At 38.4% G+C, this 22,483-nt stretch overlaps 3 protein-coding genes and 1 pseudogene across 4 annotated transcripts; 3 read left to right on the top strand and 1 right to left on the bottom strand.

Moving 5' to 3' along the window:
- The first annotated feature begins 8,393 nt into the window (after window positions 1–8,393).
- On the top strand, window positions 8,394–11,536 carry LOC121741955 (ACT domain-containing protein ACR9-like). Its single transcript, XM_042134947.1, has 6 exons — window positions 8,394–8,679; window positions 8,774–8,998; window positions 9,086–9,191; window positions 10,075–10,426; window positions 10,688–10,972; window positions 11,120–11,536. The coding sequence occupies exons 1-6, from the start codon at window positions 8,511–8,513 to the stop codon at window positions 11,264–11,266; spliced, it is 1,284 nt and encodes a 427-aa protein (XP_041990881.1). The 5' UTR covers window positions 8,394–8,510; the 3' UTR covers window positions 11,267–11,536.
- Window positions 11,537–11,688: 152 nt separating this feature from the next.
- LOC121741964 lies at window positions 11,689–15,671 on the top strand. Of its 2 annotated transcripts, XM_042134967.1 has the most exons (11): window positions 11,689–12,302; window positions 12,424–12,508; window positions 12,901–13,094; window positions 13,509–13,591; window positions 14,078–14,123; window positions 14,210–14,266; window positions 14,390–14,444; window positions 14,531–14,631; window positions 14,763–14,826; window positions 14,899–15,032; window positions 15,392–15,671. In XM_042134967.1, exons 1-11 carry the CDS (start codon window positions 12,225–12,227, stop codon window positions 15,563–15,565), a joined length of 1,071 nt encoding a protein of 356 aa, XP_041990901.1. In that variant the 5' UTR covers window positions 11,689–12,224; the 3' UTR covers window positions 15,566–15,671. The 2 variants fall into 2 exon arrangements, with proteins under 2 accessions (XP_041990901.1, XP_041990893.1); XM_042134959.1 differs by having other exon boundaries at window positions 14,763–15,032.
- Window positions 15,672–17,240: 1,569 nt separating this feature from the next.
- Window positions 17,241–18,723, top strand: LOC121793381. The gene is made up of 2 exons (XM_042191420.1): window positions 17,241–18,101; window positions 18,184–18,723. The coding sequence occupies exons 1-2, from the start codon at window positions 17,241–17,243 to the stop codon at window positions 18,721–18,723; spliced, it is 1,401 nt and encodes a 466-aa protein (XP_042047354.1).
- A 1,840-nt stretch (window positions 18,724–20,563) lies between these two features.
- Window positions 20,564–22,437, bottom strand: LOC121741978 (annotated as a pseudogene).
- Between the last annotated feature and the right edge of the window lie 46 nt (window positions 22,438–22,483).

A 22,483-nucleotide genomic window follows, 5' to 3' on the forward strand; every position in this document is an offset into this window, starting at 1 on the left:
ATCCTAGAACGATATAAATAATGATAATCCTAGATCAACATTATCTCGAATTGAAGGATTTGATTTTATCGAAATAAAATCTAGAATGATCCTAAATGGATTTAGATAGTTAACACTATCTTGATAAATCCTAAATGAATTTGGATAATCATTATCCAAGATAAAATTAATTATTTAATTTTAAATAATTGTCTTTAATTATCCAGTATGTTTAAATGTCATGCATTAAATGGATTTATCTGTTTCTTTGGTGTTTATCTTTGTAAGTGGATTATCTGCCTTTATCTGCTTATGTGATAATTATGCAAAAACCATATAAAATATCTAAGCGATAATTACAACAAGTGCGTTGTATATGGTCTCCATCAATTGGTATGCAATTTATGAAGTTTGTTTTCTAATATTATCGCCACCTGCTCTGTGGGGACAATAATCCTAAGAAATAGCGAGTTCATGAGGGCGGATTTTTCGAAAATAAATAGTATGAACTAGAATGTGGTTTCCAATATTATCGCCACCTGCTTTGTGGGGACAATAATCCTAAGAAACTGCGAGATTCAGAAGTTCACACATAATTTATGAGATAGCTTGATCTTGTTAGCACCACATGAGCATTGTTATGGGAGTGTGTTGTAGAAATGAGACTCTGTAATGCTAAATTCGGTGGTCTTGCTTAGGCAACATTAGGCGGCCACGCCACTCTGTGATCTCTGGACTATTCGTCGGTGTTGTGACCAGTAAAATTGTAAAATTTTAATGCGTATTGACTTCCTCTGGAGGGTACAAAATTTTAATTTTACAGTTGCAAGATACATAATTGTTTTATGGTTATTTGCGATTATGTGTTGAGCATAAGTATGTGATAATAAGTTTATATGCCAAATGTTCATTATGTCATTCATATTTTGTCTGCGATCTTTAAAGAAATAAACTCGAATGCCAAAATTATGTAGACTGGAAATGTAAATGGATAAGATTCTCATCGCTAAAACTTGGAGTTTATACTCAATGATTCATGTCCTCTATTTCCTCGACGTAATTCCACGAAGATTCTTCGAGAATGCATTTTGCATGTACTTGACGAGTTCTTTAAGGATTAAGGTCAAGCTATTTTCTTTTAAGTAGCATGACAAGTCTTGGTTAGTGGCGATGAAAGATGGATATCAATAGAATCTGTCAAGATGATTCGATTGGAATATCCTAGATGGACAGAATATTTTGAGGAATCTTTTGATCACTCAAATAGTTTCTGACTCAAGTCATCGCCTTGAGTAATAAGAAATGACTAAAAGAAGGTTTAACCGAAAAGTAGAAAACCTTCAGAATATTAGTCATTATATTACTATTGGAGGAAAGTAACATGATAGATGACGAATTCGTATAGGCTATATTTTTCCTATGTCCTAGTTCATTTGAACAAAAGACTAGATATGGAAATGGGAGAGCCTGAATTGTCATCAAAGTTTGTTTAAAGCGAGTGAAGATGCTTTGTAAGTTAGATTGATCTCTTTACAAGAAGGACAATGACTTACTTGAAAATGCACTTCTAAGTAAGAGATCTTGATCCAGTTAGGCTCTTTGTTGCAGTGAGAGCTGTTCATGCTCAATTATTGTTTTATGGTTGATGTTTAAGGCATCATAGTATTGAAACAATATAGATGTAACAAGATTGAGTATTAAACAACACATCAACTTCTTAAACAATGAATGATAAAGTATTTATGGCTCTTAGTTTTAAGGCCAAGAAAATACTTAGTTATTGTTCAAACTGATCTAGACTATCAAGATTTTAACAATTTGTTAAATAGCTTGAAAGTCGAAAATGTCTGTCTGATGCACTATGAGTTAGGGTCATTTGATTCAGGATACTTATAGAAGTGCGACATAGAAAGACAAGCAAGTCTTAATGGTTTGCACCATAAGAAGACGAATGGATTATGATCAGTAGTGGGAGTCTAATCTCCTTTGACGAATCCAAGCATTCTTCTAAAGAATGGGATAGTAATATAAGAAGGAATTGAAGTCTTTCTAAGACAAGTTTGATTAAGTGATGAGTTGTACTCATGAAAATCTTATCATTGATGGGATAAACGTTAGATATAACAAGATACACCTTAAAGAAACTACCAGCATCAGTACCTTCTACAAAACACGAGTTGTGGACTAGAGCGACTTTAGTCTAGCACATCTCAAGGTGTAATGTTGTTCCAACGCATGTTGGAAAAGGTATCCAAGTAATTGGAGTTGAGTACTGAGGTATGTTTAAGGTTGTCCCAAATGATGTAAGATTATGAGTTCTGTAATCTTCAAAGATACAATTCTTGTATGAAGATCATGAGATGAACTACAAGCCTAACAATGTGATAATTCTCAAGATAAAAAGAGATATATCGGCTTTTCCATATTACCAAGGAATCATACCGTTAGAAACTTTTGCACTAATGAAATCAACTTCAACACTTAAGATTGTAAGAACCATGTCATAGTGGGAGTGTTCCTAAGGAACATAACAAGTTCATGGGTCCAAGAGTGTCGTAAGAAGCAGTCTTAGATTGACTTGAACATAATCCCTTCAACTACAATGTATAATTGGTTTATTTGGATATTCATCCTTGAAAAGGTGATAGATTCCAAACTACAATCTTAGATAGACAACATGTTTTACAAGACTTGCAACACTACCTACAGGCTGTGTCAGTCAGTGGGAGCTAGTATATTTGCAAATGTAAAAATGGATCTCAAATGGCAAGACAATGACAATGGGCTATGCCCAAAGAGAAATATCATCTTCTCGCTGTCGTTGTGCCAAGATTTGTTTGATCCTATTGTCTATCAGGACTTACATAATTAGAATGTATGTATCATGATTGTCAAGACAGTTTTCTATTAATAGAAGTCTTGAAGAAATCATCTACATGGAACATCCTAATAGGTATGTAATAGAGGGCAAGAAACACATGATTAGAAGCTTATGAAGACCTTTGTGGTCTTAGGCAAGCATCTAAATCAGAGATAAGTGTTTTGTCGAGATTGTCAAATGTTTGGAATTTGACATGTGCTCTTTAAGTGTGTAGTAAGCACAAGGAAGTTGAAAGTGCATTAAATATGGTATTATTGGTACTCTACGATGATGAAATCTACAAAAGTTGCAAACAACTAAGATTGGCATCTAGCGTAGGAAACTGGTTGTCTACCCAGTTTAAGATAAAGGATTATAGAGAAACTAATTACATTCTAAGCATCTAAAGTCTTTAAGATTGCTAGAAAGAATGTTGAGATTCTCTTAGGAATCCTATATCTACACATAGCTTGGAACATTTTAGCATTAGAATTTCCATACAAAGGTTTCTACCTTTCAAGATGGAATTGTCTTGTCTCTAGTCAAGTGTCGTTTGACGCTTAGTGAGAACAAGAATTATGAGACTAGTTCTGCAGATACATGTCTCATGTATGCTATGATGTGTACTAAGTTTGATATTAGTTGTGCTTTTGCATAGCAAGTATATATCATATTAACCATGGCAAAGGACTTTGATTGAGGTAATGAATATACCATAGTACTTGAAAAAGACTAATCGCTATATTCTAGTTTGCCAGTCATTCATGCAATGTCCTTGGGGTTACACTGACTAAGTCTTATGACTAATCAGTGATCGAGTAAGTCATCCTCGTTATATGTGTTTACCTTAGGAGTATACTCCTAGTAGCTTTGATCGTAAGTTTGAGTATGCCAATGAGTATTTATATTCTAGCAAAGGCTAACTCAAGAGGAACACGAGATCATAAGCTAAGCAATCACATAGAGAGATAAAATTAATTAAAGATCAAGTACGCAGCAAAGACATAGTGATGGAAAAGATATTATTAGAGAACAACCAAGCAGATTTTTCACAGAAAAATGCATTTGTGGCAACATGTTTCAAACATGATGTGAAATGATTGGTAGTTCGATATATCTAGCTCCAATACCTGCTTTGTGTATAAGTGGGAGAGTTTTTGGCAGTGGGTATACTCGAAAGCATGTTTTGAGTATAAGTGGGAGATTGTTAGGTTTAGTATACTGAAAAGCATGTTTCGAGCAAATTCGCACGAATAGGAATCTTGCTTGTATACGGAAAAACTCTACAATCCACTTTTGACCCGATTCAGTATTATTCGAGCATTTCGCACGAATAGAATCAGTATATTATTACATTGTGTGTTTGCTTGTGCGTTTATAAGATGTTTTATAAACATTCAAATGCATAAGAAGTAAACAAAGCCTAAGTCTTTTGCTTAGTAGACTGGTTGTGGACGTCGTCCACTTTAAGGTAACTACAGTCGGTTCTATGCAATGCTTTGCAAAATAAAAAGAAGAATTTCACAACCTAGATAGGCTTTGGCTACCTATCGTGAAAGGTTGCAATGTCAGTCCGATTATTTCTAAACCTTATTGAAATAAGATGATGTTGGTGTGGTATATCACTGAATGGATCTAACAACAAGACGAGTCTTTATGCTATCTACTGAAAGACGAGGTCTTGATAATTAATTTCTTAATCTACATACGTTAGCATTGAGCATACGACATTGAGTATCTACTACTTTGACTTACCAAAGGTGCGGGTTTTTCGTCACCCAACGATCCAGGTATATTGGGTAGTGGTGATCATTATCTAGCGGTGCTAGGATTGCTATTATGTTGAATCGCGCACGAGGTGAGTCTCGTTTGATAATGTCCTCAAGAGGAGCTTGAACAAGGTTTTATTATTCGGAAACTGGCCAGTTGGAGTTTTATTACTCTATGAATAATAAATAAGTGTTTCTTGCTACGTCTACTCTTGGAGTTAATAAGATGTTAATTAATTAAGTCCATAGCAGACTTTAATTAATTAATGGGTATTTATATCTTAAGCGCGGGAAATGAATAATAAATAAAATGAAAACCCGGAATACTTATAATTTCGGATTTGGATGGGGAGTTCAATATTACGTCTGTAGTGGCTGCTCGTAATATTCCAATATAAGCTTGTATTAAATTGTGGGTTCAATTTAATTAGTAAAAAGCTAATTGAGGGAGCTCATATCCAAAACCTTCCATAGATCCCTGACTGGGCCCAATATGTAACTATTATAAATAGGAGAATAAAGGAGACAGAAAACACAATTTTTTTCATGAAAATTTTCGCCCACTCTAATTATTAAGAGGGGGACGATTTTTTTCATTGAATTTCTCCTCCGTGAGATCTTCAGCTCCTCCTCCGTGAGAAAGTTCTGTCTTCTTTATTCGAGTCCTAGTGTTTCGATAAGATCAGCCCACCCTGATGTCGGAATACAGTTCGGGACACCAGTCAGAAGATCCGTGGTCTAGTAATGAAGATCATCGTGGAGAAGGCGCGAGCTATCGACGATTTTTGGAGAATCAACGAGGTAAATTGGCTAACTCCGTAGAATTCATGTTTAGGATTTATATTCTATGAGCATGAATTATTTGCGTTCTAGCATGCAATTCTGTGTTAACATGTGAATAGATTAATTCCATAATCGGTCAAATAGATTCTACGTCTGATTTATTTGTTTGTACAAGTTTTCCGCTGTGCAAGGGGCTCCAAACCCCAACAAACTCAACATTAATTAGTAACTACAATCAAATAATAATCATTAGATATTTAAATCAATGGCCTAGATCATTAGCCCCGGAATGTCAATACGATAAAAAAACCGTCAATAATGGTATTAATGTCAATTTACAACAAATTAGTTGAAACTAACTTTTGAAAAATATCTCAAAATTTTAAATGCATATAACTATCTCGATTTAAATTATTTTGCCGCATAACATATATCAAATTAAAGATAATTTTATAAGAATTCTAACGAGATACAACATGTATATGTTTCGATGTCAAAATTTGATAAAATTTTCGTAAATATTCATAAATTTCGTTAACAGTTTTATATCAATACACGACACATAATATGTCAATACAATGCTTGTACAATGTCAATATGAAATTGTATTGACATTGTCATGCCTTTGTGTTGATGTATTTTATACACTGTACTGACGTTGTGTTTCTAAACCCTAAATTTTATAGTTGCTATTATCTTTTTTAATATTAATAAATGAAAAATGAAATTACACATGGCAAATTGTAGACCACAATATTTCTAAAATCCTATAATTTTAAATTAGTTGTAGTTAACAATTAAATGATGAGTTAGTAATTGATCACTCTCCTAGACGAATATAGTCCATCCCATATTACTGGTATTAATTTTGTGAGGAACACATTAAAGATGCTCATATATAAAGTGATAGTAAAAGAAAACTCCAGAAGCATACAGATTCCTTTACACCTCCCTTTCTCGCCACACCATAAGTCGCTAGCCAGAAACTACTCCTGCCACATCATCAGCATTAAAAACTCCTCCTGTCACATCATCAAGATAAGCAACTGGACAAGTAATAGGCTAGCCACAATAAACAAAATTATAAAAAACAAATAATTAACAATCACACCAAAATACGGAATTAAATTTACGACACAGATACGAGAAAATTCAATAATAATAGTAAAATTAAAAAAATACATTAATTAAAAAAAATTCCATTAATTTTTAAAAAAAAACCCTCTTCCACACACGAGCCCCCGCCTCCGCCTCACTCCTCGTGGTCGTCGCCGTTGTCGCCGCTATCCGGGACCCCCAAATCTGAGGCATCTGAGCCCGCGTCTGAGCCCCCCAACTGTGTCGAGGCGGCATCCAAATTGACTCGCATACTCTCGAGCATTGAGTGAAGAAACCTCTTCTCCACGGGTCAGTTGCCGCCCTCCATTCAGCTAAAATCTTGTGCAGCTGAGCCCGCGTTTGTTGACGCGCGAAGAAGGCGGGCTCGGTTGGCGACTTTCCAACAGGGGGGGTGCCGACTGTACCTCCTGGGACCCCTGGGCGACCAACCTCGCTACCCGTTGCGCCCGCCTTTGACCAACCGGATGAGTGCGGCGAGTAAACGATGGAGGGGACGGGAACTCCTGAACATCCTCGGGGAGGTCGTGGGAACCGCCTCTGTAATCACCGGCATAGTTTAGTCGCTGCTTCTTCGGCCAGCCAGCATCGACTCCTGCTCGAAACTTCTCGGAGTCTATGAGCACCTCATAGCAGTTCCAGTAGGTGAACTCCTTATAAAGTCCGGGCACGGGGAAGGCTTTCTCCGCTATCCTCCTCCAGTCCTCGTCAGTTTGGCCACTGGTCTGCATGCGGAGGGCGTTGGTGTACAAGCCCGAAAATCGGGAGACCGCAGCCCTGATTCGGTCCCACCCCTTCCGGCACTCCTCCCCACTGTGTGGCCTCCCCTCCGGACAAAATGCCTTGTAGGCTGCTGATATTTTAGCCCACAAGTTGACGATCCTCTGATTGTTCGAATGGAGGGGATCATCGCAAACACTCATCTAAGCCTTGGACAACGCGAGGTTCTCCGCTTCCGTCCACTTCCTCCGTGCCGGGCTGTCGTCATCAGCCGGCTGCGACGACTCGCCGACCACCCTTTTGCCCTTCCCCTTGCCCTTCTTCTTCTTTGGTACGCCCCGGCCTCGCCCTACTCCCCCCGTTTGAACGGGAGTGTCTGCATCCTCGAGATCTATCCCCAACTCCTCTAAGGAGAAAGACTCACACCCAGTGAACTGCGTCTCCGATGGGGTCGATGTGTGCGAAGAAGCTGTCAAAAAATCAAGACTGAGGCGATAGACATTGTCCCCCCCGGCGTCCCCTGCATCCTGGGTTGCATCCCCGACTGCCACCCCGGCATCATCTGCATCCCGGGTTGCATCCCTGGTACCTCTGCCCGCCCTGCATCCCCTGCCATCCCGGCATACTACCCCTGGCTGCCATCTCGGGCATCATCTGCTGCCAAGGGTACATGTTGTAGTACCCGGCCATCGGACCCCATCCACCTCCCACGGGTACCATGAGATTTTGAGACCCGCTCGTCACTGGAGTAGACTCGTTATTGTTCTTCATTTTGCTTTATTGTTCTTGTACAGAAATTAAGTGAGAGAGAAAACTTGTTAAAACAAGCGGTGCGAATGAAAATGACGTGCAAATCGCGTATATAAAGTGTTTCGAAAATTAAAAAAAAAAGTGCTGGCCGATCGCTCGTCGATCGCCCGCCTACAATGGCGGCCAGCCGATCGGCGAGCGCATCGGCCAGCGCTAAAAAATCGACGTGCGCTGCCAAAATTCTCGCCGTTTTTCCGCTCGCCGCCTACTATGGTTCGACTAACAGACCGGCCAGCACCGGGAATCGGCTAGCCGGTTCGCTAGCCTCCGGAGATGCTGGTATTAATTTTGTGAGGAACACATTGACGATGTTCATATATAAAGTTATAGTAAAAGAAAACTCCAGAAGCATACAGATTCCTTTACACCTCCCTCTCTCGCCACACCATAAGTCGCAATCCCCTCTCTCTCTCTCTCTCTCTCTCTCTCTCTCTCCCTCCCTCCCTTGCATTCAACAGAGAGAAACCTGTTTGATGGGGCAATGCGAGACTGAGACGTCCAGTGATGACGCTGTATCCATCGAGAAAGGGAAGAAACTCGGTGATCCCCACATAATCACGGTTAACTGTCCCGACAAGACCGGCTTGAGCTGTGACATTTCCCATGCTATTCTCGAATTCGACCTCTTTATCACTAGAGGAGGTCAATTTCACATCTTCTTTCCTTTATTGCTTCAAAACTTCATCTCTTAATACTTCCAATTACTCAATTACTCACATTGCGTTGCGGTCTCTAGATGTTTCCACTGATGGCCTATGGTGCTACATAATATTATGGGTCACACCTCATTCCAGTTCCAGATCACATGCTGTGAGGTGGGGCAATTTAAAGGAGCATCTTTTATCCATCTGCCCACCCCTGCTACCATCACCCTACCTCTTCCACCCATTGCCACACACTTCCTCTTCTCCAGTTTACTTGCTCAAGTTTTGCAGCCTTGACCGGAAGGGATTGCTTCATGGTAGTATAAACAATTTATCTCATCTATTAATGTTGTTAACCTTAACTTTTTATATTGGAGTAATTACACTTGTGATATTTTTCTCAGATGTTACTCGTGTTCTCGATGAGCTCGACCATGCCATTCAGAAAGTGAAGGTTACTACAACTCCTGATGGATGCTCTCTTGATCTCTTCTTCATAAGAGATAACTTGTAAGGTTTCCGATTTTGTACAAGGAAATGTATGGATTTATTAGATTGTAGCTTATAGAGTTATTGTCCGTCTTATCTCTTCTTGAATGCTCATCTAATGTTTCATTTATTTGTTTAACTACTATGCCACTTGAATGATGTTGTAACTCAGTCACCATTTCTGAATCATCTAGTACCCTAACTTTAAACCTTACATTACAAAACACTGTGACTATGCATTTTAAGATACCCAAATTTGAAAAGTAGATGATATTTCAGTTGATGAATACCTAGATTTGACCTCCTTCTTCTGTTCCATTTTCTATTTATCTTCTGGACTTCACTTGGTTGTTCCTTGTCCTGAGTTGATAAATTAAACCTAAGTCCCTCTTGATGCTATTTCATCTATTATTTTGAGTTGTAATCTATTATCGTCTTTGTAACTAATTTGTTTGTCGATATTTATTCTTTTAGAAGTTATGAGGGGATTTTCTGATTTTGCAAGCTCCAACTGTTAGAAAAAAGTCAATAATGCTACTACCACTTATGTAGCCTTCATATTTTATGCCTTCTGTTTCAGATGATATTGCTAACTTATTTCATTCCAAACAAACTAAGAAGGAAATGTCACTTAAAATTCCATGTAAACAAGTCCTTTGGATTTTATTCCCATGAACTTTCTCTACTTAGCCAAAATCTAGGTATTGCAGGAACATAGAAGCTCAAAACAATTTTTTCACTTACATTCTGAATTGCTCTACGGTTGTCTATTCTACATTTGCTACTACATCAACTGATAGTGCTCTGCCAGCAACATATGTGCTTCTTAGTTTTTAATCATTTTTACTCTATCTGGACAGCTATTGATAGTAAATTACAGTTGTAACTTTCTGTGAGTGTTCAGGGGACTCTTGCATACAAAAGAGAGGCAAGACGAATTATGTGAGTGGTTGTACACTGTTCTCGGTGAATCTTGTATTAGTTGTGAACTTCAGTTAGCAGGATCTCAGTATGATAACCTTCAGTGTGTTTCTTCTCTGTCTCCACTTGTTGCTGAAGAACTGTTCAGATTCACACTATCAGACAATGAATCTCGTTCACAAGCTCTGAGCTCGGATATCAAGGAACTGAAAAGGGCAAGCGTAAAAACTGACAATTCCTTGAGCCCTGCTCACACTCTACTTCAGATTAGCTGTGTGGATCACAAAGGTCTTCTTTATGATATCATGCGAACATTGAAAGATTACAGCATTCAGGTTACTACCTGTCTCGTGTACTGATCAATTTGTTTCCAATTGTTCACAAAGTCGTCTTTCAATTTCATTTGCTAGATAGCTTAAGAATTAGTATGTTTATAATTTTTTAGTATTGAACTGGCAGGATAATACTTTCAGTCTAAGAATGATATTGATGTTATGTGTGATCACTCTAAATCTAATTAGTTATATCAGATATCTGCACTGCAGAAAAAGTGTGCTAAGGTTTGATTTTACTGACACTTGTTGGGACTTGCTTAGGTATCATATGGCCGATTTTTGCCTGTAAATAAAAGTTACCGTGAACTAGACCTATTTATTCAGCATAAAGATGGGAAAAAGATAGTGGATCCAGAAAAGCAAGAGGCAATCTGCTCTCGGTTAAAGCTGGAAATGCTTCACCCGCTGCGTGTTCTCATCACAAATCGGGGACCAGATGCTGAACTTTTGGTAGCTAATCCAACAGAACTATCTGGAAGGGGAAGGCCAAGAGTTTTCTATGATGTTACTTCTGCCCTAAAGAGTCTTGGAATTTGCGTGTTTTTGGTAAGTGCTATTATTACTTTGTGTAAGATGGATGGTAACAATTGTATACTCCAAGATGATGTATGAATAGATAGTTAAATTATTGTATAAACATTAGATGTATTTCTGTTAATATAATATCAACAAGAACCTTCTCTGGCTTGATAGGCGGAAATTGGAAGGCATTCAGCTGCAGAACGTGAATGGGAGGTATATAGATTCCTTCTAGATGAAAATTGCAGTTTTCAGTTGTCAAGTACGCAGGTAAGAAATCAGATTGTCGACAAGGTTAGGAGGACGCTGATGGGCTGGTGAGCTTCTTTCTATAATTACATCATCGCGTGTCATCTCATTATCAATAAATAATCGGGCTATGGCATTTCGAGTGTTACTAGGGATGGGGTGTTGTATTAGATTAGCGAGCTTTTCCCTTTCTGTGCAGGTGGAGGGGAAGATGATTTCTTGTACACACTTCTTTTGGCTTTTCTTATGTAAATGTAGATATGATTGGATCAGGCAGTGTATTTTACAATAAAGGTCTCTTCTTATATTCGTCAGGAGAAAATGTTGATTTCTTGCATCAAATGCTCAACTCTCAAACATTTATTTTTTATTTTCTGAACTGACTGCAAACCAAATCCATTTGTGAACCAGTTTTGGATGCTAAGGCTTTCTTTGTTTCAAGTAAATAGTAGTACTATATGATTTGGTTATATTATGTGGATAATCTTGTTCAACAATCCTACAAATCATTTGTCCTCGCTAACCAGGATTGATCCACATGTATATTTGTTGCAATTCCATTTTTTGTATTTGAATCTTGAGAAGGCTAAACTATACTTAAATTAGTTTTTATTTATAGCATGAATTTTCAGCATTTTTACATTTATAGCCTAAAAAAAAGAAGTTGAAAGTTCAGGCCTAATAAATCAAAGTTCAGGTTTTAATTGAATGCAGTTAAAAGATTCAATTACATGATAACAAATCAAAATTAAGACTATAAATGGATTTTTTTTTAATCTGAATGTAAGTTATAATTAACCCTTTTCTATTTACGTACATTTATCTTTATTCACAAATAGGCTTAATCCATAAAGAAATCCTAACTTTTACATAAACATGTAAACATCATTTAATTCGATCATATTAAAATAACTAATTAAATAAAAACTCTTTACAGGTGTTTGCATATGAATTAATCATTGCTGACTCATCAAAGCAAACCGTGTAGCAGTTTAAAATTTTCATATGATCGGCGACAATTCCGATAAAAATGTCGCCGCCGTTGACTCCTCGCGCAGCTGCTTACCTCGGTGCCGTCGCTCTCCAAATTCAGAAGAAACTCCAACGCGTATGTAAACGGCCTACCCGCACACTACACCCACTGATTTTTTCCCTATCGCTCTTGGTTTTATTAATCCCCATTCCGCAGTATGTTCAGTGATCATGATGAAATGGTGCTTGTTCTTCAGGCTTTAGCTTCGCCATCGCAGAGCCGAAAGTTTCTGCAAGAGTTGTTCGCAGACATAGCTTTGGAGGTAGATGATCGTGCTAAAGGTATATCCAGGAATTTGCATTTGTTATTTCTCTAATTCAACCGCGTAATTTACTTTTTTTTTTGCATAACTATGCTGCTAACTGCTAAGTAAAGGTGGGAACATAACGGATTGATCTTCAATCATAGCTTTATGCATTGCTTGTGAAAGCTAGAGTAATTTGGATTACAGCTTATGATCTAGGGAAATTTTAATGCTCTTCGTTGGGAAATATTATACATTGGTAGTGTTAGTTATGCATATAATACAATTTCAAAGTACATTTCGCCCTATTTTATATGGATGCCTTTACAGATTCTTCTGTTTAAGATGATTTTCTTAGTTGATTTTGCTGATAATACTTACAATGCCCAGTGTTTGATTATGTTTCTTATTTGCTGGTGGTTGGAACAGATATTATTTTTGATGAGGAAGATGTAGTTTATGTTGCAGAAGATGGATATGGTTGCGCATACTGCTTTTACGACGTCCTCGCTGATTATTTTGTATGCATACCACAGAGTGGAGATTCAATAATCGATCTCATAGTACAGCTCTGGAGCCAGTCATTTGCATCTAATATATTTTGTCTTTTGTTCTACAAGTGGGTATGTATTTATTTCCTGCTTGGTCTTTCCCTTTTTGTATTATTTAAATGTATTGGGGTGTATGAGTATCTGTGTAAGTGTTAGTGTTAGTGTTAGTTCTCTAGAAATCCGGCAATGGGGGGTTTTTCCAGCGAGTCTGGGCCCTGGGGTGACGCTTTGTATTTATCAGAAGTTCATTTGTAAGTGAGTGAAAATCAAAGATGAACTTGGATAGAGGAAGTGTCTATTCATGTGGTACTTATCTTTCAAAATTGCTAGATTATGTCCGTACTCAAATTTGTGTTTCATCGTCACCTTCCACTCTTCCAGTAATTAGTATCTTCGTAACTCTTAATTATTTTATTGAATCTTGCTTTGTCAAACATCTCTATTGTTCAATTCAGTGATCCTTTTAGATTTGGAACTCATTTGCAGATGTTTGAGGTTCGGTTTGACAATCTTGATGTCGTACTTCGTTATTCATCTGCTCTAGTCCAAGGTGCTAAAAATGTCTTCTGGTACAAATCTTGCTCTTTACTTGTATGAGATATAATTTCCAACTTAAGCTTTTATGCAGAGAAAAGTGGGTTGGGTGATTACCAAAAACTGATACTCCCTCCGTCCGCCATTAGGAGTCCCATTTATGGGCGGCACGAGTTTTAAGAAATGTTAAGAAAAGTGGGTGGAAAAAAGTTAGTGGAATAGGGGTCCCACTTGTATATATTAATTTTAAATGAAATGTGAGTGGAATGAGTTAGTGGAAGGTGGGACCCTATTACCATTTATGGTAAAAGTGAACCGGGACTCCTATTCTCGGACGGACTAAAATGGAAAAACGGGACTCCTATTCGCGGACAGAGGGAGTATAATATTAAGTATCATTTGTGTGTGTGCATTAAGAAGTTAGTAAGCTGTTTTATTGTATCAACACATCCTCGCTTTCTTTTTAGTTCAATCTCATTCAAAAGAAAGGAACATAATTATGTATCTGTTCGTATTTGCAGGACTGACATTCAAACAAATACAAGGCGCTTCTCAAGTCTCTTTATTGTGAGAGTGTTGCCAAGACAGTTTCATTGGGTACCTAACACTTTAGTTTTGTGATCTAATGCACTTCCTGCTTTTGATGTTTGTAGTATTTTCTAGATGATGTTGCTCTCCGCTCAGAAAGATTAAAGAAGATCTCCCCACAGGTCTATAAATTTTCCTCTCTGTTATGATTGAATTTCTTGTAATCTCAGACAATGATCGCATATTGTGAACCATTGAGTTATAATGCTTCATGAATAACTTCTGCTGTTAAACTTGCTTGACAGGCTCAGAGAGACCTATTTCTTCTTCTCTCAAGATTCCTATTTTTCTACGACACAGGTAAATCCATTACTTAATTATTTAGTGAAAATGGATACCAGTCATCCGATTTGATTGTACTTCTAAGAAGAACTGCCTCTTTGCAGATGATCGGCTTGAAATATTTTTGAAGCAATTTCCAGATTTTCCAAATGCTTTTTTGATTGGTGGTGCAGCAGACATATTTGTCAGTGAACTAGCTGGTCAGGTGTGTGATAAGATCATGAGATACTAACTCTTATGGGTTGTCTTCATTGTCATCCAAAAGAATTTCCCATTTTCAAACCTGATTTGTTACATTCATCATATCTCAACTGTTATTGTGCATCCTGTTGCCAGCTCCAGGAATTGAAGGTAGAGCCGGTTCTTCTTCATTACTTATCTTATATAAAAGTTCTTCAAGGTACTATCCGATCCACACACAGGCATACACACATACACTTTGATTTTCGAAGTCTTACTAAAATCTCTACAGGCCTAGAAATAAGAGTAGCAACAAGTACAAGATTAAAAACATGCTTATATAGCTTCACATCTCCTGGTGGTCCCATGTACCCGACAAGAGATGTTCGTCATGCAGCGTGGGATGCATTAGACTTTCTTTTCCCTGTAAGGCACTATATTCACATATGATATCTACGATACCTGTGTTTCTTCTCCTAATTGCAGTTTTGAAAATAGCATGCTTTCTTCAAGACTTCAAGTACTTGAATATACTGTCACCATTTTAATGATTGAATTAAGTCATGGAAGTGAGGCTCTATGAGCAGAAAGTGTGAAAAAATGTAATTGAACTAGAGAAGGCAATTAAGACAATATTAAAATGCTTGGTGATCTGTTGAACGTCTTCCCCAGAAAACTACTCTATTATCAAGACAATATTAACAAACAAGTTTGGGGCCGTCTACATCCACTATGATCTCATGAAGTGAGAAATTATTTCTAAATATATTGTGGGTGTTTTGCAGGTGGGGAGATATCCGAGACATGTAATCAGTCTCTTCTTTCGACTACTTTATCCATGGTACTGGCCTTCTTCTTGTTGGAACTTCGTACGTTCTTGTGTAAGAGCTATCCTATATTCTGTGTTGCTGTTTTTATTCTCTACCTGGGAAAGACTGACAGAACCGAAAACATCGTAGATAGTGAAATTTAGTATGTTGTGTTGTGCAATGTGTAGTTGTGTACGTGGAAGGATAAATGTGACTCAAATTACGTCCCATATATCTTATTCCATTTTCTGGCAAATTGTTGCGTAGGAATATAAATATTTCACATATTCATGGAGCTCTATTGGCTTACTCGACTCTCTGATTAAAGCACAGTCTTTGGCTGAACACTTTTGTCGCCAGCTGTTATGAAAAATTATTGAGTATATTGTGTAATTCTTTCAGCATGCATTGCAATATTTTAATACAAGATTGAGACAATACATGGCATGATAGGGGGTTGTCAGATTAGTTGAAAATCGTCCAAATTGTGCTGATAGCAAGGCTCAAAAAGTATAAACCAATGTTTTACTAGATTAACTAATTCGTCCTCTGTATGTGTTCGGTTTGCAAGATTGTATCCGGGATTAAATTTGTAGTGTGCTTGGTTCATGAGATTAGGCTCACAACTCAATCCTAGATGAACAATCATGGGATAATTAGTCTTAGCTAACCCCTACAACTAAAATAATCTCACAACTCAATCCTAGATTATATCTTGATATTATTTTATCCTATGCATTATTTTCTTTTTAGTTTTGTCTTACAAGAGAATTCTTATTTTCTGATGTGATGTAAACTCTAAAAGCTATCAATCTGAAACGGAAATGTCAGTCGTGTAATAACACTAAATCTGTGGGAAAATATTAAATCTGTTAGCTAACATCTTGGAGAGAAAATTCAAATTTCAGATGTCAGTAAAAAACGTGCATCAATGACATAAAAGATCAATGTGTGTCAACAAATACATATAAGTTGTAAAACAGTTCCTAAGAAATGGAGCAAATCGTATGCCAGAAGGCTTTAGAGAGTCATGCAAATAGACTTGCCTATGAACCAATGGTTATTGCCAAAACTAATTAGCAATAACTAAATAAATATTCATGTACGCAACTACTAGCTTGGAAGTTTACCATCTTTGAATTTATCTTTATAGTGTGTGTTCATTAATGTGTATGGTATTTTTTATGCTTTTAGCATCTTAATCAGGTTTGGTCATCAACTTATTTTATGATTTGTTCTTTTCTAAGTTATTACAAGCATATAAAATTCATTTGGAGATTAAATCATACTCCCTCCGTCCCAGATAATTCGGGTCAGTTTGACCTGGCATGAGTTTTAAGAAATGTTTGTTTGACTTTGATTTAAATGAAGGTAGGTAGTGAAAATGGAGCCCACCTTGTTACTTTTTCATTGCCAATTTTATGGAAAACTTGAATTAGTTTTAATGTGAGTATAATTAAAATTTTTGGTTCAATGTTTAGTTTTTAATTAATGTGGATTAAACGACCGAATTGAAAAATGCTTAACAAACTTAAACAAGCTGCTCTCAAAAAATGGACAACCTGTGCAGTTTACAAATTAAACATGCTGCTCAATTTCTTCTTTCATACAACTCCACAACATACAACATCTCAATGAGAGTTTAATCAAATTACACACAAAAGATTTTTGGGAGGGAAATGCCAAAACCCACAATACTCTAACCAAATTTTTAGGGGGAACTTAGTAGGGAAATGCCAACTACCACTACCTATAAAAGGACTACCTACACAACAAAAGGAGAGTTTTAGAAGTATTGCCCTCAGAAAATTTTCATCATAGGGCTATGGATTCTGCTGCTAGTGAAACTGCCGGAGCCACGGCCGGAGACATTGCCGGAGATAAAGGCAAGCGAATCATAGGAGTGGACACCAAGAATCTGATAGCACGAAGCCTACTACAAGCGAGCCTTTTAGATAAAATACCATATGGAGGTTTTGTCAAAACAACAAATGACTTTGGAGTGAGCAGGAAGATAGTCCATCGAATCTGGGCAGAGGCCAACAAGCAAATCCAAAGTGGTGAACTTGTGAGCATAAAAGATCGTGTTAAAGGCTTCAAGCGCAATGATGAAATTAAGCTAGATCAAATCAGGGTAAGAGCTCTTTCAGTCCTTGAAAGATCTACCATCCGCAAGATGGCTTTCAAGCTAGATTTAAGTAAGAGCACAGTAGGAAGGATGGTGAAATGTAGACTTCTGAGGCCACACACAAATGCTGTTAAGCCGCTGCTTACTGCCGCAAACAAGGTATCAAGAATGAAATGGGCTCTCACTCATGTTCAGCCTGTTGTTAACAATGGTATGCTCAAATACCACACAATGCACAACGTAGTGCATATAGATGAAAAATGGTTTTTCATGACAAAGACTACGGATAGATACTACCTGCTGCCAGATGAGGAAGAACCATATAGGTCATGCAAGTCAAAGAGGTTCATCACAAAGGTGATGTTTATGTGTGCAGTGTATAGACCATACTTTGGAGAAAGTGGAGATGTCATATTTGATGGAAAAATAGCCATCTTTCCATTCACAAGACAAGAGCCAGCAATGAGAAAATCAAAGAACAGACCAAGAGGCACCTTGGAGACCAAGCCCATTCAATCAGTGAACAAGGATGTAATGAGAGAATGCCTTATTCATAAGGTACACTGTTTTTGCATCAATTTTTTATTTCAAACTGTATCAAATCATACTCCAGACCTCACACACTGAGATAATGATGCAGATCATACCAGTAATCAAGGCTAAATGGCCAGATAACATAAGCAAGGAAATATTCATCCAACAAGACAATGCCAGACCTCACATCAGCCATAATGATGCAGAATTTCAGTCAGTTGCAAACACAGATGGGTTCAGATTCCATATCATTTGCCAACCAGCTAACTCTCCTGATTGTAATGTGTTGGATTTAGGATTTTTCAGGGCCATCCAGTCTATACAGGGTGACAAATTGGCTAGGGGAGTGGATGAGTTGGTGGCTAATGTGCAAGCAACCTTTGATGAACTTAGTGCAGGAACACTGAACAATGTTTTTCTGACTCTTCAAGGATGTTTAACAGAGATTTTGAAGGAGAAAGAGGGGAATGGCTACAAAACTCAACACATTAACAAAGAAAGGTTAACAAGGCTGGGGATACTACCAAAGACATTGGAGGTTGAAGAACATATAGTGAAGGCTGCAGTGGCATACCTCCAACAGTCTGAAAATAATGAGATCACCTCATATGACATCTCAGGTATCAGTAGAGCTGCAGGGTTCTAAGATCAGTAAGTTAGGAAGCATTTTTTGGCAGTTGGATGTGGAAGCCTCAAGATTAGGTATGGCTTATGCTATCAACTGTTTTTTGTACACTTTTGTAAAGCCTCCAAACCTACATGTGTAGGGGTGGCTTCTAAAATCCTAATCCCTCAGAACATTGTCATCATAGGGAAACCTCAAAACCATACATGTGTTTGGGGTGGCTTCTAAGGCTGCATAGCTAACAAAACAGCCTCCTAACCATGTAAAGGGGTGGCGGTTGTAATGTCAGTGTATGGTTTTTATTTCCCTCAGATATTGCTGTTTATATCAACTCACAAATAAGTCTCCTAACCAAACAAGAGGGGTGACTTAATAATCAACACATATCTGTAATAGCAACACACTTCAAATCATCACAGTGGTATGATTAACAACAGCAACATTCAATCAGCAAATGAAACCACAACAGCCAACACAACATCAAACCACAGCCTCCAGCATACACAAACAACCACAGCAGCCAACACAACATCAGACCACAGCCTCCAGCATACACAAACAATCACAGCCTCCAACATACACAAACAACCACAGCCTCCAGCCTACAAAAACAACCACAGCCTCCAACCCATACCAACAAACCACAGCCTCCAACCCAACTAAAACCACAGCCACCCCATACCAACAAACCACAGCCTCTAACCCAAACCAACAAAGCCCAACCTCCTACCCAATCGGAAAAACAACAAAAGTGAGGGACAACATATTTAGATTAAATCTAAAAACCCAGGCAGCAAAATGGCGAGCATCTGCCTCTCAAAGTCCGAATACACGACGGGAGGGGCTTGAGGTGGATCGGCGGATGAGGCTGGTGGACCATAGGAGGGGGTGGCTGGTGGTGGTACACGGTTGTAGAGTGGGGCTATTGGTGGCGGCCCTTAGTAGGGGCAACCACAGTCCAAGTAATCGATGGCGGAGTGAGAAGGCCAAACATCAACGGGAATGAAGGATTCCAGTTGGGTTTCGGGGACAACAGTGTCAGCTAGGGTTTCGGCGATGAAAGAGTCATCGATAGCGGAAGCAAAACCCCACATATACTCCGGCGTCTCTGGGACGACGAGATCGTCCAGATCGGCCGATAAAATGCCAGGAGGAGAGTCGGGGTAATCACCCATCGCCGTAGATCTAGGGTTTTCAAAGGGCGTAGGTCCAGTATTTAGACCTGATGGGGTTTGAATTTGTGTGGAGGCGGATGAAAATGGTGGAGGAATGGTGTAGATCTAGGGTTTTCAGAGGGAGATTATGGAGAAGAAGGGGAATCGGTTGGAGGTTGTGTGGAGTAATGAAGAAGGAGATGAAATGAAGTGGAGTAAATGGTGTAATTGGGGTAGACGAAGGTGCAATTAAGAGGAAGAAGGGGAATCGGTTGGAGGTTGTGTGGAGTAATGAAGAAGGAGATGAAATGAAGTGGAGTAAATGGTGGAATTTAGGTAGCCGAAAGTGAGATTAAGAGTGGAGTAATTTGTTGCCATAAATGGAAAGTTTGAAGTGGGACAAATTATGTAGGACGGACCAAAATGGAATACTGGGACGAATTATCTGGGACGGAGGGGGTACTTATTTCCTTTACATTGTCGTCTTTTCCTGATCCTGGCTCCTTTCTTCACTCGAATAAATGACAAGAAACTGAAAAAGGTTGATAGATTCTGAAACATTTATCAACTCGTGAGAAACCTTACAACTCAAAGAGTAGGACCATAAGGTGCAGAAAGAATTAAAATGTTAGAATGAAACACAAACGCAAAAAATTATGTGCAGAGAAGATAAGCAAGAGAAGAAATGATGTTGATTAGGGAATGTGTACAGTGACATGTGTATGTGTTTCATAATGAATTGTAAGTATTTTATTTAGTTAATGTTCTAAAAAATATATGCATAGAAAAATAGATCTATACACTTATCAAGAAAATACTAGTTTCTTGACCTCCTTAAAAAGAACACTAATCCTACCTTCCCTTTCAAGAGGTTCAATCAGCATTGAAAAAGTGGTGGCGCCGAGTTTGAATTCCCTTGAATCCATCTCTTCCAAAAATGGAATTGCATCGTTCCACCTTGCAGGAAAACATTGTACGTCACGGAATCAGGCAAGCAACCATTGCTTACCATTTTGTGTCATCAAATCCTTAGCCTCATCAATTTGCCCTTGTTTGCATAGTGCACCAATGAGAGTATTATACGTTATCTTATAACATCAGGCTGCAAACCTTTGGATGGAAACTCGTCTAACACATCCTATCCTTTGCTTGTGAAATTTTATCATCATTGCACAGTCCATCAATGAGCATATTATACGTTACTATATTTGGAACTATGCATCTGTCTTCCATGGTTTGCAACATGGATACGATGAGCTCTACACAAACCATCCAACACGAAATTATAATTATATATACCAGGCGGCACTGGTTGGGATTGCATAACTTTGAACAGATTCAAGCCATCTTCGCATCGGCCTTGACGAAATAAGGTTTGGAGCATTATTCCATAAGAAACCGCATCGTGTTCCAACCCATTGTCACCAATCATGGCAAAAAGACATCGCATCGTCCCGTTTTGAAATATCCATTCATCAAACTCGTGTAGCTCACAATATTAGGCTTGATGCCGGATTTCGCTGCCAATTGAAAAATATTTTCAGCTTCTACCATGTTACCTACCATACAATAACCATTCATCAATGCACTATATGTGACAATGTTGGGTTGGATATTTGTTTGTTTCACAATCACCAAAATCTGCTCTGCTTCTTCCATCCTTCCCTCTTTGCACAATGCAACCACACAGATATTATAGGTAATCACATTTGGATAGATCTTATTAGCCAGCATCATATTTAGCAAGTCTAAAGCCTCACTATGTCTACTTTGATTGTATAACCCCTCAATTATCGAATTAAAGGTCACAACATCGGGAGATATCCCGTTATCACCTAGAGCGGACAAGAGGCGGAGAGCTTCGTCTACCTTTCCATCCTTGCAAACACCATCAATAACCGCATTGTAATTATAAACATTAGGTTTGCATTTACCTCCTTCCAGTAGACTAAGCAATTGAAGCGCCTCGTGAGTACGCCCTGCTTTGCATAACCCGTTGATCATAACATGATACGTTCGTTCATTGGGCTCGCAGAGATGTTCTACCGACAACTTCCACAGCAATTTTGCTGCCTCCGGGATCTTTCCGATCAACATGAGCCCTTTGATGAGATTGGTAAAGGTTACCACATTGGGCTCGAGCCCCTGCTTGAAAAAACTGCCTAAAATTGCAAACCCGAACTCAGGTCTTTTCAGCCGGCAAAAGCAATCGATGGCAATATTCAAGGAGTAGTGATTTAGACGAACATCCCTCTTAAGCATTTCGTCGAACAGATGCAAGGCAACGTGGTATTGCTGCATCTTCACTACAGCACTCGACAATTTGCTGAACTCAATCACAGAAGGGCGTGGCCGCGATATCATCATCTCCCGAAACAGAGTGACAGCATCATCGGGCGTGCGCAAAGATGCCAAATCGATTCTGGGATAAGCAGAAAAGAATCTCATTTGGCGGCTGAGATTATACACAGAAAACGAGTGAGAGGAATGGTATGAAGAATTCATGACTCTATCAAAATTCATGAGATTCCAGCTCGTTCTCACTCATTGTTTTGTGTATTTCAGAGAATTTTGATGACGCTTTGATATAATGAAAATATGTACTCCATTGCTTCCTTGTTAATAGA

Source organism: Salvia splendens, chromosome 1 (genome assembly GCF_004379255.2).
Source record: "Salvia splendens isolate huo1 chromosome 1, SspV2, whole genome shotgun sequence".
Taxonomy (NCBI): domain Eukaryota; kingdom Viridiplantae; phylum Streptophyta; class Magnoliopsida; order Lamiales; family Lamiaceae; genus Salvia; species Salvia splendens.

What these genes read in the sequence shown, in the direction of transcription:
- LOC121741955 (XM_042134947.1), top strand. Translation starts at nt 8,511, where the DNA reads ATGGGGCAATGCGAGACTGAGACGTCCAGTGATGACGCTGTATCCATC. An exon ending in CCGGAAGGGATTGCTTCATG is followed by an intron (nt 8,999 to 9,085) that starts GTAGTATAAACA and finishes TATTTTTCTCAG; the next exon opens with ATGTTACTCGTGTTCTCGAT. An exon ending in TTCTTCATAAGAGATAACTT is followed by an intron (nt 9,192 to 10,074) that starts GTAAGGTTTCCG and finishes GTGAGTGTTCAG; the next exon opens with GGGACTCTTGCATACAAAAG.
- LOC121793381 (XM_042191420.1), top strand. Translation starts at nt 17,241, where the DNA reads ATGGATTCTGCTGCTAGTGAAACTGCCGGAGCCACGGCCGGAGACATT. An exon ending in GAGAATGCCTTATTCATAAG is followed by an intron (nt 18,102 to 18,183) that starts GTACACTGTTTT and finishes ATAATGATGCAG; the next exon opens with ATCATACCAGTAATCAAGGC.
- LOC121741964 (XM_042134959.1), top strand. Translation starts at nt 12,225, where the DNA reads ATGTCGCCGCCGTTGACTCCTCGCGCAGCTGCTTACCTCGGTGCCGTC. An exon ending in GGTAGATGATCGTGCTAAAG is followed by an intron (nt 12,509 to 12,900) that starts GTATATCCAGGA and finishes TGGTTGGAACAG; the next exon opens with ATATTATTTTTGATGAGGAA. An exon ending in GCTTCTCAAGTCTCTTTATT is followed by an intron (nt 14,124 to 14,209) that starts GTGAGAGTGTTG and finishes TGATGTTTGTAG; the next exon opens with TATTTTCTAGATGATGTTGC.